This window comes from Artemia franciscana, chromosome 6 (genome assembly GCF_032884065.1).
Source record: "Artemia franciscana chromosome 6, ASM3288406v1, whole genome shotgun sequence".
In the NCBI taxonomy this organism is placed as follows: domain Eukaryota; kingdom Metazoa; phylum Arthropoda; class Branchiopoda; order Anostraca; family Artemiidae; genus Artemia; species Artemia franciscana.
In genome coordinates this window covers 11,652,666-11,667,393 of record NC_088868.1, presented here as the reverse complement: position 1 = coordinate 11,667,393, position 14,728 = coordinate 11,652,666, and the positions used below count along the sequence as shown (strand labels likewise).

Sequence of the window (14,728 nt, the reverse complement as noted above, 5' to 3'; positions counted from 1 at the left end):
CCCTCGAAAATGGTGGTAGGTCGAAACATGAAAGGGACAGTTGAAATAACTGTTTAATCAGGGAATCAGAAGCAGTTTTAGGGAAGGGCAGAGGGGGCACTTGCCCCGGATGCAGACAATTTTAGGGGCACAAAATTTCAAATAAATAATTTAACGGTTATAATCATTTTACAATTTTTGCAATTTATTTATCTTTAAATGAAGAGAATTTAATAATAATAAAAACAAATTATTAGTCGATTAATAAAATAAAAATAATATAAACAATTAACAATAAATTATTAATTAGTTAATAAACTGAAAATATTTTTGTTGGGAAATGAAAATGTTGTTAAATTTTGGCCTGAAAATTTCCTTGGAGACAGGGGAAGGGTGCTAATCAGGATTTTGCCCCGGGAGCAAGAAAGGGCAGTACCACAACTGCGGGGTATATACCGTTTAATTACCCTTAATTGGGTGTTTTCAGCCTTTCATCTTTAAAAGGTAAACATAATATCACATTTTAGCTCGAGTAGCATTGACCTGCTTATTTTGTGACCTAACGCAACTAACAGTATTAAAATAAAAATTCTCAAAATTATATTTTTGAGCACCCTTTTGACAAAAATGCATTTGCAACGACACAAGCACGAATAAAACTAAACTTTACAACCAAGTCAATCCAATAATTAATTTTTATCAGAAAGGTCAAATTGTAAAAGCGGCTTTAATAAACATAACAACATTAGTGTAATGCATAACATTACTACTGTAATCCTATTGTCATCACCTCATGCACATTAGATAAATGAGGGGAGAGGGTAACTGGATACTAACCCCCCGCCCACAGACATTACTCACCCACCATCCGTGGAAATCTCGATCCTCGGGATAAAAACCGCACAGGTATTATTTTTTTTTTTTACATATTGTATCCGATCTATCTTTGTTTAAAAATTTCATGATTGACTTAGAAATAAGAATTTAGAAAAAAAGGAAAGTTTTTGGAAGGCTTCATCACTATCATCACAAATGAAAATTTCAACACTCTTATCGAACATCTCCTGAAATCAACACTAGGAATGAAAAAGAGATAAACTATTGCTGAAACAGATTTTAAACTAGGACATAGCTCCAAAAACAGGATTGTGACGGCAAATACTGGGACCTCTTTCTTCATATTCGGCCTTTGTATGACACACCTTGTAGAAATCCGGCTGAAAAAAAAGAACAAATTATCATAAAGGCTTCTTCGAATAGAGGGTTCATAAGGAGAAAAAAAAAATGTGAAGAAAGAAAATTATTGTAGTTCTAGAATTAAGTTTTCTTTTGGAGAACTTTCAACAACTTATAAAACAAGAGGTGGTAACAGCTTTTTGAAAGATTCAAGTGAAAATGGTATTTGATTTCATAGTAGGAATAAGGTAACTTGTAAATATTTGATTTTACATAATATTACGGAAAGGTCTGCTATCCCTTCTATTTGCCATTTAAATCTTTCCGTTTTTTCCCAATTCTAAATGCCTTTTCAGTTTGTGCCAAGTAACGCCAAACTGGTGTAAGCGTTTGCTACTTTTTTTTTTTACTAGATCCGTGTTTAGAACACCAAAGATTCTCTACTTACCAGTTTCCCGTATTCCCTTAGCTTAAGGTGAATAAAAGTATTTTACGAATAAAGTAAGATATAAGTAGGCTAGTTTTATTCCAAGCTTCCGGACGAATTGCTCATTGCATTGACCAAGGAGAAAATATTGGTGAAATTACGGCATATAACAGAAATGAGACAGAAAAAAATAAAATCGATTTCTCATTTAATTTTCTTCCCAAATATAACTATCGCTCTCTTCGCAATTGTGTCCCTGCCCCCCTCCCTCGTAATGTGACCATATATAACTCTTGGCTACAAAGAGAAGCTCATTGCTTTTTTTTCTTTTTTTTTAAATAGGCTTTATTTGGTTATTTAGCATTTTGACCTAAACGTTAAACGAAAATAGTAGAAATCTAGAATATCCGCCAACGTTTCATACAACTTATGGCTGTATCCGGTCCCAATAAGGGGGAGAAGGCATGGAAGCTATTGCAAGGGTTATAGTTAAGATATTGGGTAAAAGGATTTAATAGATAGTCAGATGGCATATCTCTTCTCCTCATTATTTTTCTAATTTTTATCCTATACTGGAAATTCACCAAAATATTTCATAGAACAGAGGATATTAAAAAAACAAAAACAAAAATAAAACAAGAGCTAAGAGCTTACATGGCACTTGTGACGAGGTCGGAAGAGCCAAGAGCTAAGAACTCATTTGGCATGAGCTCTAGCAAAATTCTAAGAATCAACAGATTGATTTAAAAGGAAAATAAGGGGCTTAATGCCGGCCGGGAATTAAAATACAGAGAAGGACACGAGGTCCTTCTATATATCAAAGTTTATTAAGATCCGATCACCCACTCGTAAGTTAAAAATACCTAATTTTGTGTAATTTTTCCTCTCCCTTCAGCCCCCCAGACGGTCGAATCAGGGAAAACAACTATATCAAGTCAATTTGTCCATGTCCCTGACACGCCAACCAATTTTCATCGTCCTAGCACGTCCAGAAGCACCGAACTCGCCAAAGCACTAGACCCCCCTAACTCCCCCAAAGAGAACAAATCCAGTCCGGTTACGTCAGTCACGTATCGACATTTGCTTATTCTACCCACCAAGTTTTATCCCGATCTCTCCACTCTATGCGTTTCTAAGACTTCCGGTTTCCCCCTCCAACTCCCCCCAAAGTCAATAGATCTGGTCGGAATTTAAAATAAGAGCTCTGAGACATGAGTTCTTTTTAAATATCCTGTTAAACTGATAACTGTTAACTGATAAACTTAAACTGATAAACTGTTATAACACTGTGTCTAATGGTGTAACACTTAAAATCCCGATATAATGTGTCGCGCAGGATGTGATACATTGTTTGCAGCAGAGATGAGTTCTGAATAAAGCCAAGTTCTGCCAGAAAGCAGTACAGCTTATGAAGTGAAAACAAAAAAGCGACCTTACTGAGTCAGTTCCAGCTGATGTCTGATTGAAAATGAAATTTTTATGAAATCTTCCTTAAAAATTCCTTGAAATAAACCTTTCTTTTCAATACTTATCTAAAAGAAACGAATATGAATAGCAGGGATATTATGCATTCTAGTGTTTCGGAATGGGGGTTCAAATCATGGTACCACCAAAACTTTGGCTTGGTGTGAGGGTTAATGGTGAGACTCTGCAAGCTCAGCCATGGTGAGTTTGGGGAGTTTATAGTTAAACAAATTCCAACATAACTTCTAGATTTCAGATGCCATGTAAGGCTGAAAAAACGCCTAGTCCTGCTGGGAATACAAGTAAGTACTGTCAATAACAATGCTTCCATTCATATCAAAAGAAATTCAATGATCAGATTACGAAGAGCATAAGAAACGTATAAAAGTTGAAACTGGCGCTAGTTTCGAAAATAATCACCAGCGTCATCTATCATTTGGTGACTTTGCTTGATGCAAAACTAATGTATACTTGTCTCTTTGGGTACTTCAAAATCCAGGAGAAGGTAAATAAAGCAGAGACTATGTTCCCAGCAGGCCTGCCTGTTTAAAGCTTTCTTAACCTGTCAAGGTTTTCCTAGGCTAGCCTACCCCTACTTTGTATGAACTAGATTTTGACACATTTGGAAAATCCGCCCTAGCCAATACGAGCCACCAATCACTACTACCCGAACCAGCCCCTCCCAGTAGTCGAAATCGGTTAAAAATAAACTTCTACCCCCTAAAGTTCGAACTAATCGTTAAGCCAACTCATTTGTGCCTTTCTTCACATCAATTTTCAATGCTGAGTTGTAGTGTCTGATTTTTGTCTGAATGTATGATTTTGTAATAAAAAACTGAATTTAGCTATGCTACGATAGTTTTTAAATATACTGATCTCTCTTTCTCTCTCACATAGCAAATTATGATTCTTTCTATAAGCATTACCTTTTAAAATAATGCTATCAACTACCCTTGTGCTGGTATAGTGGAAGTAGCCGTGCCGCCCAATCGGGGAATTGCAGGTTCAATCCCGTACCGCGCAAGGGAATCAGCAACAGCAACAAATATTCAGTTCAATTTTTTTAAACCTCAATGAGTAATTTTTCACCTTTTTTTAAATGGGTCGTCGCTAATTTAAGCGAACAAATAACAATTGTGGTTGGTCAAGCTGTTTTTTCAAACTTTTTTAAAAAAGAATTTTTTCTCTAAAAAAAAAATTCAAAAAACACATACAAAGTTGTCTATATTCATTTCTATATTTGTATCTTCTTAATCTGATTGTTGATTGCGTGTTTATACTGTAAAACACTTGTACATATTATTCTTTAATAATAATCTGAGTTCTGTCTAATTCTTGAATAGTGTTTTTATTTAAGGTTTAGAATTTAATTAGATATTTATTTGCCTCAGGACTGTCATCTATGATATGAGATCCAGCTACTGAAGATCTAGTCCTGTCATAACCTAGCTTAATTTACTTAAAAAAAAAAAAAAAAAAAAAAAAAAAAAAAAAAAAAAAAAAAAAAAAAAAAAAAAAAAAAAAAAATCTCATCGACTGACATGAGATCCGGCTACCAAAGTTTGACTCCTCTCAGAACCTAGCTAAAAAATAAGGTGCGGCAGAAGGTGAAGGAGAGAAATAGCAAAATAGCATTTTCTTTGAATGTAAACGCCAGTTTTCAAAAAGTTTTTTTTTATTATTTTTTTTTTTTTAATGGCTCATTGCGTCTTCAGTAGACGACATGAAACGGAACTATAGAAGCAAAATTTGACTCCTTATCAGAACTTCGCTTAAAGCTAAGCCGTAAGAGATACAGTTGTAGCACACGTGACAAAAAAATAACAACAAAATACTCTTTTCACAAATATCAGCCAGCTTCCAAGAAATTTTTTACAAGAATAATACGTTTTCGTTAACATTTTCAGTTTTTTTTTCATTTAATGTTATTAATGAGTACGACTTATCACTAATTAAATTTTAAAAAACATACAGAAATCTTTAGTTTCTGGTCAGTTACAAAAAAAAAAAAATAATCTCAACATAGAAAAAAAGGTCATTGAAAAAAAGTTATGAGATTACATTTTAGAGACAGAGAGACTCTTCTTTTCTTTTGAAAAAGATAAAAGAGAAACCAACTAACGAATGTTATTTGCTTCCTTTTTAAGCTAGAAAATTAAAAGCAGTAAAGAGCTATTAAGGAACTGATATTTGGGGGTTTAAAAAGTATAAAATATAAAACCAAGAAAAAAAAAAAACCCCAAACCAACCAGTTTAAAAAATGCTATAAACATCTCACAAGATAGCAATTCAGTATATTGTGTTCAAATTATAGCAATCTTTTAACTGATCATAAACTTAGAGATTAATTGCCCTAAAATACCTGGGTTTTACTTATATTGTAATATTTTTTTACTTTACGATTACTTTTGTTTGACTATTTTGGATTCGAAATCGTGTTTACGTAAATTTGTACAGCTTACTTTTGCTGTTAATCCTATCCTTGTCAATTCTGAATGATGAGTATTCAACAAAAAAAGATGGGTTCTTAATGGATCAAGTACAGCCAATCATTTAATGGCACTTACGTATTATAGCGACCACACCAAAGAAGTGAAGTTAGGTTAATCCTAATGAAATACACCAAAATATGATGAAAATATAATACTTTAGTAGCCAAATTATGGAATATGATAATACGGTATTATAATAATATATAATAATAGTACTATAATGCGTAAGTCCTTATTCAATAAGAAATCCTTTCTATTAAGTTGTCTCACTTAGTTGTAGTAGCCTTTTGAAAATGAGTCACTTTTTTATATATGCGAAAAATCTTACAAGTATGCTTTAAAAGTGCCTTGTAATTTACTATTGACGGAAACTAATTGCTTGGGAGGGACAATACTCAACCTTTTTTTTTGGAATCTTCCATCATTATTATAGTTAGTTCTTATTAAGACAAGAGCTCATATGGCACTTGTGACGGGGTCAGAAGAGCCAAGAGCTCATATGGCATGAGCTCTAGCAAAATTCTAAGAATCAATAATTTGAATTAAAAGGAAAATCAGAGGTTTAATGCCGGTCGGGATTTAAAATAAGAGCTCTGATACACAAGGTCCTTCTAAATATAAAATTCATTAAGATCCGATCACCCACCCGTAAGTTAAAAATACCTCATTTTTTATAATTTTTCCTCTCCCTTCAGCCCCCCAAAATTTTCGAATTGGGGAAAACAACTTTATCAAGTCAATTTGTGCAGTTTTCTGACACTCCTACCAATTGACATCGTCCTAGCACGTCCAGAAGCACCGAACTCACCAAAGCACTGGACCCCCCCCTCAACTCTTTCCAAGAGAGTGGATCCTCTCCGGTTACATCAATCACGTATCTACGACATTTGCTTATCCTACCCACAAAGTTCATCCCGATCTCTCCACTCTAAGCGTTTTCCAAGATTTCCGGTTTCCCCCTTCGACTCCCTCCAATATCACCAGATCTGGTCGGGATTTAAAATAAGACCTCTGAGACATGAGCTCCTTCTTATTATCAAATTTCATTAAGATCCGGTTACCTGTTCTTAAGTAAAAAATATGTCAATTTTTCCAAATTAACACTCCCCCCCCCCAACTTCCCCAAAGAGAGCTGATTCAGTCCGATTATGTTAATCACGTATCTAGGACTTGTGTTTATTCTTCCCACAAAGTTTCATCCCATTTCCCCCTCGAACTCCCCCAATATCATCGGATACGGTTGGGATTCAAATAAGAGCTCTGAAAAATGAGGTCCTTCTAAATATCAAATTTCATTAAGATCCGATCACCCATTCGTAAGTTAAAAATACCTCTAATTTTTTAAAATTTTTCCTCTCCCTTCAGCCCCCCAGATGGTCGAATCAGGAAAACGACTGTTATCAAGTCCATTGTGCAGGTCCCTGACACACCTATAAATTTTTATCGTCCTAGCACGTCCAAAAGCACCGAACTCGCCAAAGAACTGGAAATCCCCCCCAACTCCCCCAAAGAGAGCAGATCCGTTCCAATTATGTCAATCACGTATCTAGAACTTGTGATTATTCTTCCCATCAAGTTTCATCTCGATCTCTCCACTCTAAGCGTTTTCCAAGATTTCCGGTTTCCAAGATTTCTTTTTCCCCTCCAACCCCCTATGTCCCCGGATCCGATTTGAATTTAAAATGGAGCGTCTGAGACACAAGATCTTTCTATATATCAAGTTTCATTAAGATCCGATCACCCATTCGTAAGATAAAGATACCTCAATTTTCTCGTTTTCCAAGATTTCCAGTTTCCCCCTTCAACTCCCCCTAAAGTCACCGGATCTGCTCAGGATTTAAAATAAAAGCTACCCCCCCCCCAAGAGAGTGGATCTGGCCCGGTTATGTAAGTCACGTATCCTGGACTTGTGCTTATTCTTCCCCCCAAGTTTCATCCTGATCTTTCCTCTTTAAGCGTTTTCCAAGATTTCCGGTACCCTCCCCCCCTACTCCCCTTAATGACATTGGATCCGGTCGGGATTTAAAATAAGAGATCCGAATTACGAGGTCCTTCTAAATATGAAATTTCATTAAGATCCGATCAGTCCTTCGCAAGTTAAAAATACCTCATTTTTTCTAATTTTTAAGAACTAACCCTCCCCTCCAACTCCTTTAAAGAGATAAGATCCGTTCCGGTTATAATCATGTATCTAGGACTTGCGTTTGTTTTCCTCACTAAGTTTCATCCCCATCCCTCCACTCTAAGCGTTTTCCAAGATTTTAGCCCCCCCCCCCCCCAGTGTCACCAGATCTGATCGGGATTTAAAATAAGTACTTTGAGACACAATATAAATCTAAATATCAAGTTTCATTAAGATCCGATCACCCGTTCGTAAGTTAAAAATACTTCATTTTTTCTAATTTTTTCGAATTAACCGTCCCCCCACTCCCCCCAGATGGTCGAATCGGGGAAAAGACTATTTCTAATTTAATCTGGTCTGATCCCTGATACGCAAGCCAAATTTCTTCGTCCTAGCTTATCTGGAAGTGCCTAAACTACCAAAACCGAGACAGACAGACCGACAGAATTTGCGATTGCTATATGTCACTTGGTGAATACCAAGTGCCATAAAAGCGTTGGTATTAACCGTTTATTTTGTATGGACTATGCAGATCTGTAAGAGCGAATGCGCAAGCACCCGCGTCATTGTTACTTCTGAAATTGGGAAACTGTATTCATAGCTTTTTTTATATTTAAAATTGTTGGCTAATTCAGAATTTCTAATCAAGTTATCTAAAAAGTGCGTTGGAATTTCTAATTTCCGCTTGAATGAATCTTTTATCGATTTTTAGGACCATTTGCTCGATATGACATTTAAACAGGGACCTCCGCAAAGCCGTCTTCAGTGCTCAATAAAAAAGACGTTCATTTATTCTGGTTCGTTTTTGTTTGTTGTTTCTTGTGCTTTGTTACCGTTCATTTCAAGAGTTTTTTTAAGTCCTTTTTTATTTCGTTTCGACTACTGAAGACGACTGGCCGGAGGTCCTTGCCTAAACATCTGTTTTCGTCTTTTCACTTCATTTTTCCAACTGGCTGAAAATCCTCCTCGTTTTCTTGGTTTCAAACAGTTCATGGTAACGAACTGTGAGTAAAGAGCGACCCCGCTCAATAGTAACCAAAACTCTAAAAAACGGAATTTTGATACCAGTAGATACATTAAAAGAATCAGATTGTTATGCTGATATTAAATAAATAGGTTTGATTAAGTTTAGTCTTACCCATCAAAGGTTAGGAACATCAAAGGTTAGGGTAGGGGGAAACACCCCCTAAAATTCATAGAATCTTAATTAACATCAAACCATCATATTTAGAGTATCAGAAAACCCTACTGCAGAGGTTTTAAGTTCCTATCTTTAAAAATGTGGAATTTTGTACTCGCTGTCAGAAGAAAGATCACGCATGCGTGTTTATTTGTGTTGTTTTCCTCAGGGGTGGTCATATCGACTCGGTGAACCTAGAACATCGGTGGAGGGCTCATTCTAATGAAAATTAGAAGTTCTATTTCCCTTTTTACGTGATCAAAAAATTGGAGGTGAACTAGAAACACCCCCTCCTACGCCACTTTCTTCCCAAAATCGTCCAGGCCTAGCACTACCCAGACACCAATTACAAAAATTAACCAACTTCAAATCATATGACCATATCCTAAAATACTATACTTTTTCTGCTGTAAAAAGATATAACAAAACGGTTTATGCATCTGCTCCATCTACTCTACGAAAGTCATATATTGTTTTGGTTTTCAATAAAGCACTGGTTTTCAAAGCTCTAAAAATAACGAGTCGGTTTGTTTCATGTAGTTTTATAAATACACATCCCATAAATCAAAATAACTGCACGTTTTCTTCCTCCCCGCCCCTCTGTTAGGTATTCCAGTCAGGGGATTTCATCCCCGCCCCTCTGTTAGGTACTGCACTATTTTCCTCCTCCAGGGAACTGTTAATTCCTTTCTATCATTAGCGTTAAAATAGCAAAAAAAAAAAAAAAAAATCACACATACATTACCCTAAATTACTTCAAAAGAAATATATTACGGCTACTTGTGACAACTCATCCAAGGGCCAAGTCTCCAGAGGCCAACACCACTATACGCGGTCTTCCTTCTATGATTCAGCCCACCTCTATTTAATACTTTGCTATTACCTGCTCAAATAAATTCTTAATACCTAATTTTCTCCGTCGATGGCTATACATTAGCAAAAAAATAGCACATACCTCGCCCTAAATTGCTTCAAAACTAATATATTACGATTAAACCTAGCTACTCATCAAAGGACCAAGCCGCAAAAGGGCAACACTATTCTTTCCATGATTCTATCCCTTCCGCCGCAAAAGGGCAACACTATTCTTTCCATGATTCCATCCCGTTCGATTTAAAAGTTCACTGTTTACCTCCGACCAAGCTTTTAATACCTTATATTTATTGTTAGAAGCCATAAAAAAGCGAAAAAATCACACATACCTCGTTCTACATTGCTTCTAAACTAATCTATCAAAACTGCTTGGTGACAGCTCATTAAGAGGACCAAGCCACCCACGCCCAATACTATGGCAAAAAAAGCACACATACCTCGTCCTACATTGCTTGAAAACTAATATATCAAGACCGCTTCTGACAACTCATTAAGCCTCCAGAGGACAACACTGTCCCTCCCATGATTCTGTCCCACTCAATTTGAAACTTCCCTGTTTACCCCACTCAATTTAATAAATCCCTGTTTACTCCCCCCTGTTTTTAATTCCTTCCAATCCTTTCTAATTAACTGTTTTGATCCTATTTGTGAATGTCCTGCTTTTAGTTTGGTAAAAAGCAAGATATAAGAAAATAAACTAGAGAGCTCTTTTTTGCAGTATCCTTTCTTTATATTTTGGTATGTTAATTTTAGTTAATATATTTTTTTTTCTCATTGTTGAGCTGTCAAATACTAAAAATGATTTTATATTTATATATCTTATTGCATTATGAATTATGTAATTTATTTAAATTCTTGATATTCATTTGTATTTTGTTCGTGAGGCACATTCCATAGTAACCAAAAATTAAAAACATATTTTTATATAACACTGATTAAAATCAAATATAACGACGAAAATAGAAACAGAGATCGAAATAACAAGCATCCCCAGGATCAAAATGAATTCTTCAAATAAAACTGCATTGTTTGGTTTTATTTCCGTATTAGCCCTCGAAAATGGTGGTAGATCGAAACATGAAAGGGACAGTTGAAATAAATGTTTAATCAGGGAATCAGAAGCAGTTTTAGGGAAGGGTAGAGGGGGCATTTGCCCCGGGCGCAGACAATTTTAGGGGCAAACATTTTCAAATAAATAATTTAACGGTTATAATCATTTTGCAATTTTTGCAATTTATTTTTTTTTTTAAATGAAGAGAAGTTAACAATAATAAAAACAAATTATTAGTCGATTAATAAAATAAAAATAATAAAAACAATTAATAATAAATTATTAAATAGTTGTGAAACTGAAAATATTTTTGTTGGAAAATGAAGGTCTTGTTAAATTTTGGCCTGCAAATTTTGTGGGAGACAGGGGAAGGGCTCTAATCAAGATTTTGCCCCGGGAGCAAGAAAGGGCAGTACCACAACTGCGGGGTATATACCGTTTAATTACCCTTAATTGAGTGTTTTCAGCCTTTCATCTTTAAAAGGTAAAGATAATCACATTTTAGCTCGAGTAGCATTGACCTGCTTATTTTGTGACCTAACGCAACTATTAAAATAAAAATTAAAATACTATTAAAATAAAAATTAAAATACTATTAAAATAAAAATTCTCACTATTATATTTTTGAGCACCCTTTTGACAAAAAAGCATTTGCAACGACACAAGCACGAATAAAACTAAACTCTCCACTCTATCTCTATCTATCTATCGATCTCTCCACTCTATGCGTTTTCTAAGACTTCCAGTTTCCCCCTCCAACTCCCCCCAAAGTCAATAGATCTGGTCGGAATTTAAAATAAGAGCTCTGAGACATGAGTTCTTTTTAAATATCAAATTTCAATAAGATCCGGTCACCTATTCTTAGGTTAAAAATACCTCAATTTTTCCAAATTAGCACCCCCCTTCTCCAACTCCCCCGAAGAGAGCGCATTCAGTCCGGTTACGTCAATCATGTATCTAGGACTTGTGCTCATTCTTCCCACCAAATTTCATCCCGATTTCTCCACTCTTAAGCGTTTTCCAAAATTTCCAGTTTCCCCCTCCAACTCCCACAATGTCACCGGATCTGGTCGGAATTTAAAATCAGAGCTCTGAAGCACAAAATACTTCTAAAAATCAAATTTCATTAAGATCTGATCACCTGTTCGTAAGTTACAAATACCTCACTTTTTCTAATTTTTCCGAATTAACCCCCCCCCCAAAGAGATCAGATCCGGTCCGGTTATGTTAGTCACGTATCTTGGACTTGTACTTACTCTTCCCACCAAATTTCATCCTGATCTCTCCCCTCTAAGCGTTTTCCAAGATTTCCAGTCCCCCCAAATCCCCCAATGACACTGGATCCAGTCGGGATTTAAAATAAGAGATCTGAGTCACGAGCTCCTTCTAAATATGGAATTTCATTAAGATCCGGTCACTCTGACCGGATCACTGATACGCCTGCCAAATTTCATCCTGCTAACTTATCTGGAAGTGCCTAAACTAGCAAAAACGGGACAGACAGACCGACAGAATTGTGATCGCTATATGTCACCTGGTAAATACCAAGTGCAAGAAAAAATGCAATACTCATGATGAACAGCTATCTTAGTCGTTACTAAAGTCATTTTTAGTGACGAATAGCACAAGTATCCTGGAGTCATCTTGCGCTACAGAGGTCTTTTGCCAGAACGCTTTGTCACATCATTGTGCCCCCTTGTGGTCCCCATCTACCATGTAGAGTTCAGACCCACTATTAAAATAAACTTTCGGCAAATTAAAACAGTTTAGTGACCATACTATCGGAATAGAGCTCAGACAAACCGGCAAAACCGGTGTTACGGTCTCCCAGCCAGTACAAATATTACTGTTGACCATTTGCTCGTTACTATTCTTGTTTAATTTTTAATTTCAAAAATTTTAAATGTATTTGATAATAATTTTTAATAATAATAAATAATAATTTAATTTTAATAATAATTTTAATTTACAAGTGGAATAAAGTCTGGCAGACCGTTTTACCTTCCCCTTATTACATTTATCACAATTTTCATCCACTTATTTACCTTCAGTATATTCACTGATAATTTCCTTCATTTAACAATACTTTTTTTTTCAGGAGTTCCCTTAAACTATTGTTGTTATTGGGGCTCAAAAAGCATTTGATCGGACAAATGCCATTTAGATTTGAGATGTTATATCATTATCCATTTTTCGATGACGACACTACCCTTTTTTCAATGAACGCTTTTAAATGCTGATAAACTGTTATAACACTGTGTCTAATGCTGTAACACTTAAAATCCCGATATAATGTGTCGCGCAGGATGTGATACATTGTTTGCAGCAGAGATGAGTTCTGAATAAAGCCAAGTTCTGCCAGAAAGCAGTACAGCTTATGAAGTGAAAACAAAAAAGCGACCTTACTGAGTCAGTTCCAGCTGATGTCTGATTGAAAATGAAATTTTTATGAAATCTTCCTTAAAAATTCCTTGAAATAAACCTTTCTTTGAATACTTATCTAAATAAACGAATATGAATAGCAGGGATATTATGCATTCTAGTGTTTCGGAATGGGGGTTCAAATCATGGTACCACCAAAACTTTGGCTTGGGGTGAGGGTTAATGGTGAGACTCTGCAAGCTCAGCCATGGTGAGTTTGGGGAGTTTATAGTTAAACAAATTCCAACATAACTTCTAGATTTCAGATGCCATGTAAGGCTGAAAAAACGCCTAGTCCTGCTGGAAATACAAGTAAGTACTGTCAATAACAATGCTTCCATTCATATCAAAAGAAATTCAATGGTCAGATTACGAAGAGCATAAGAAACATATAAAAGTTAAAACTGGCGCTAGTTTCAAAAGTAATTACCAATGTCATCTATCATTTGGTGACTTCCTGCTTGATGCAAAACTAATGTATACATGTCTCTTTGGGTACTTCAAAATCCAGGAGAAGGTAAATAAAGCAGAGACTATGTTCCCAGCAGGCCTGCCTTCTTAAAGCTTTCTTAATCTATCAAGGTTTTCCTAGGCTAGCCTACCCCTACTTTGTATGAACTAGATTTTGACAAATTTGGAAAATCCGTCCAAGCCAATACGAGCCACCGATAACTACTACCCAAACCAGCCCCTCCCAATAGTCGAACTCGGTTACAAAATAAACTTCTACCCCCTAAAGTTCGAACTAATTGTTACGCCAACTCATTTGCGCCTTTCTTCACATCAATTTTCAATGCTGAGTTGTAGTGTGTGATTTTTGTTTAAATGTACGATTTTGTAAAAAAAAACTAAATTTAGCTATGCTACGATAGTTTTTAAATATACCGATCTCTCTCTCTCTCTCTCTCTCTCTCTCTCTCTCTCTCTCTCTCTCTCTCCTCTCTCTCTCCTCTCTCTCTCTCTCTCTCTCTCTCTCTCTCTCTCTCTCTCTCTCTCTCTCTCTCTCTCCTCTCTCTCTCTCTCTCTCTCTCTCTCTCTCTCTCTCTCTCTCTCTCTCTCTCTCTCTCTCACAGCAAATTATGATTCTTTCTATAAGCATCACGTTTTGAAATAATGTTAGTCAATTACCCTTGTGCTGATATAGTGGAAGCAGGCGTGCCTACCAATCGGTGAATTGCAGGTTCAATCCCATACCGCGCAAGGGAATGAAGTCAATTGATGTTAAAATCTTAATTTTTTTATCCATATTTTATTATAATGAAAACCTCAATGAATAATTTTCACCTTTTTTTTTAAATGGGTCGTCGCTAATCTAAACGAAAAAATAACAATTGTGGTTGGTCAAATTGTTTTAAAAACGAAATTTTTTCTGTACAAAAAAAACTCTAAAAACATAAAAAGTTGTTTATATTCATTTGTATATTTGTATCTTCTTAATGTGTTCGATGATTGCGTATTTATAGTGTAAAACACTTGTACATATTAATCTTTCATAATAATCTGACTTCTGTCGAATTCTTGAATAGCGTTTTTACTTAAGGTT

General features: G+C 35.7%; 1 protein-coding gene across 1 annotated transcript in view; it reads right to left on the bottom strand.

Moving 5' to 3' along the window:
• Positions 1-556: 556 nt before the first annotated feature.
• Positions 557-14,728, bottom strand: part of LOC136028049 (actin-related protein 3) — an 81,724-nt gene continuing 67,552 nt past the window's right edge. The window contains exon 9 of the mRNA XM_065705642.1: positions 557-1,196. Coding sequence (XP_065561714.1) covers positions 1,101-1,196 — 96 coding nt within the window. The 3' untranslated portion in view covers positions 557-1,100. The remainder of the gene's footprint in view (positions 1,197-14,728) is intronic.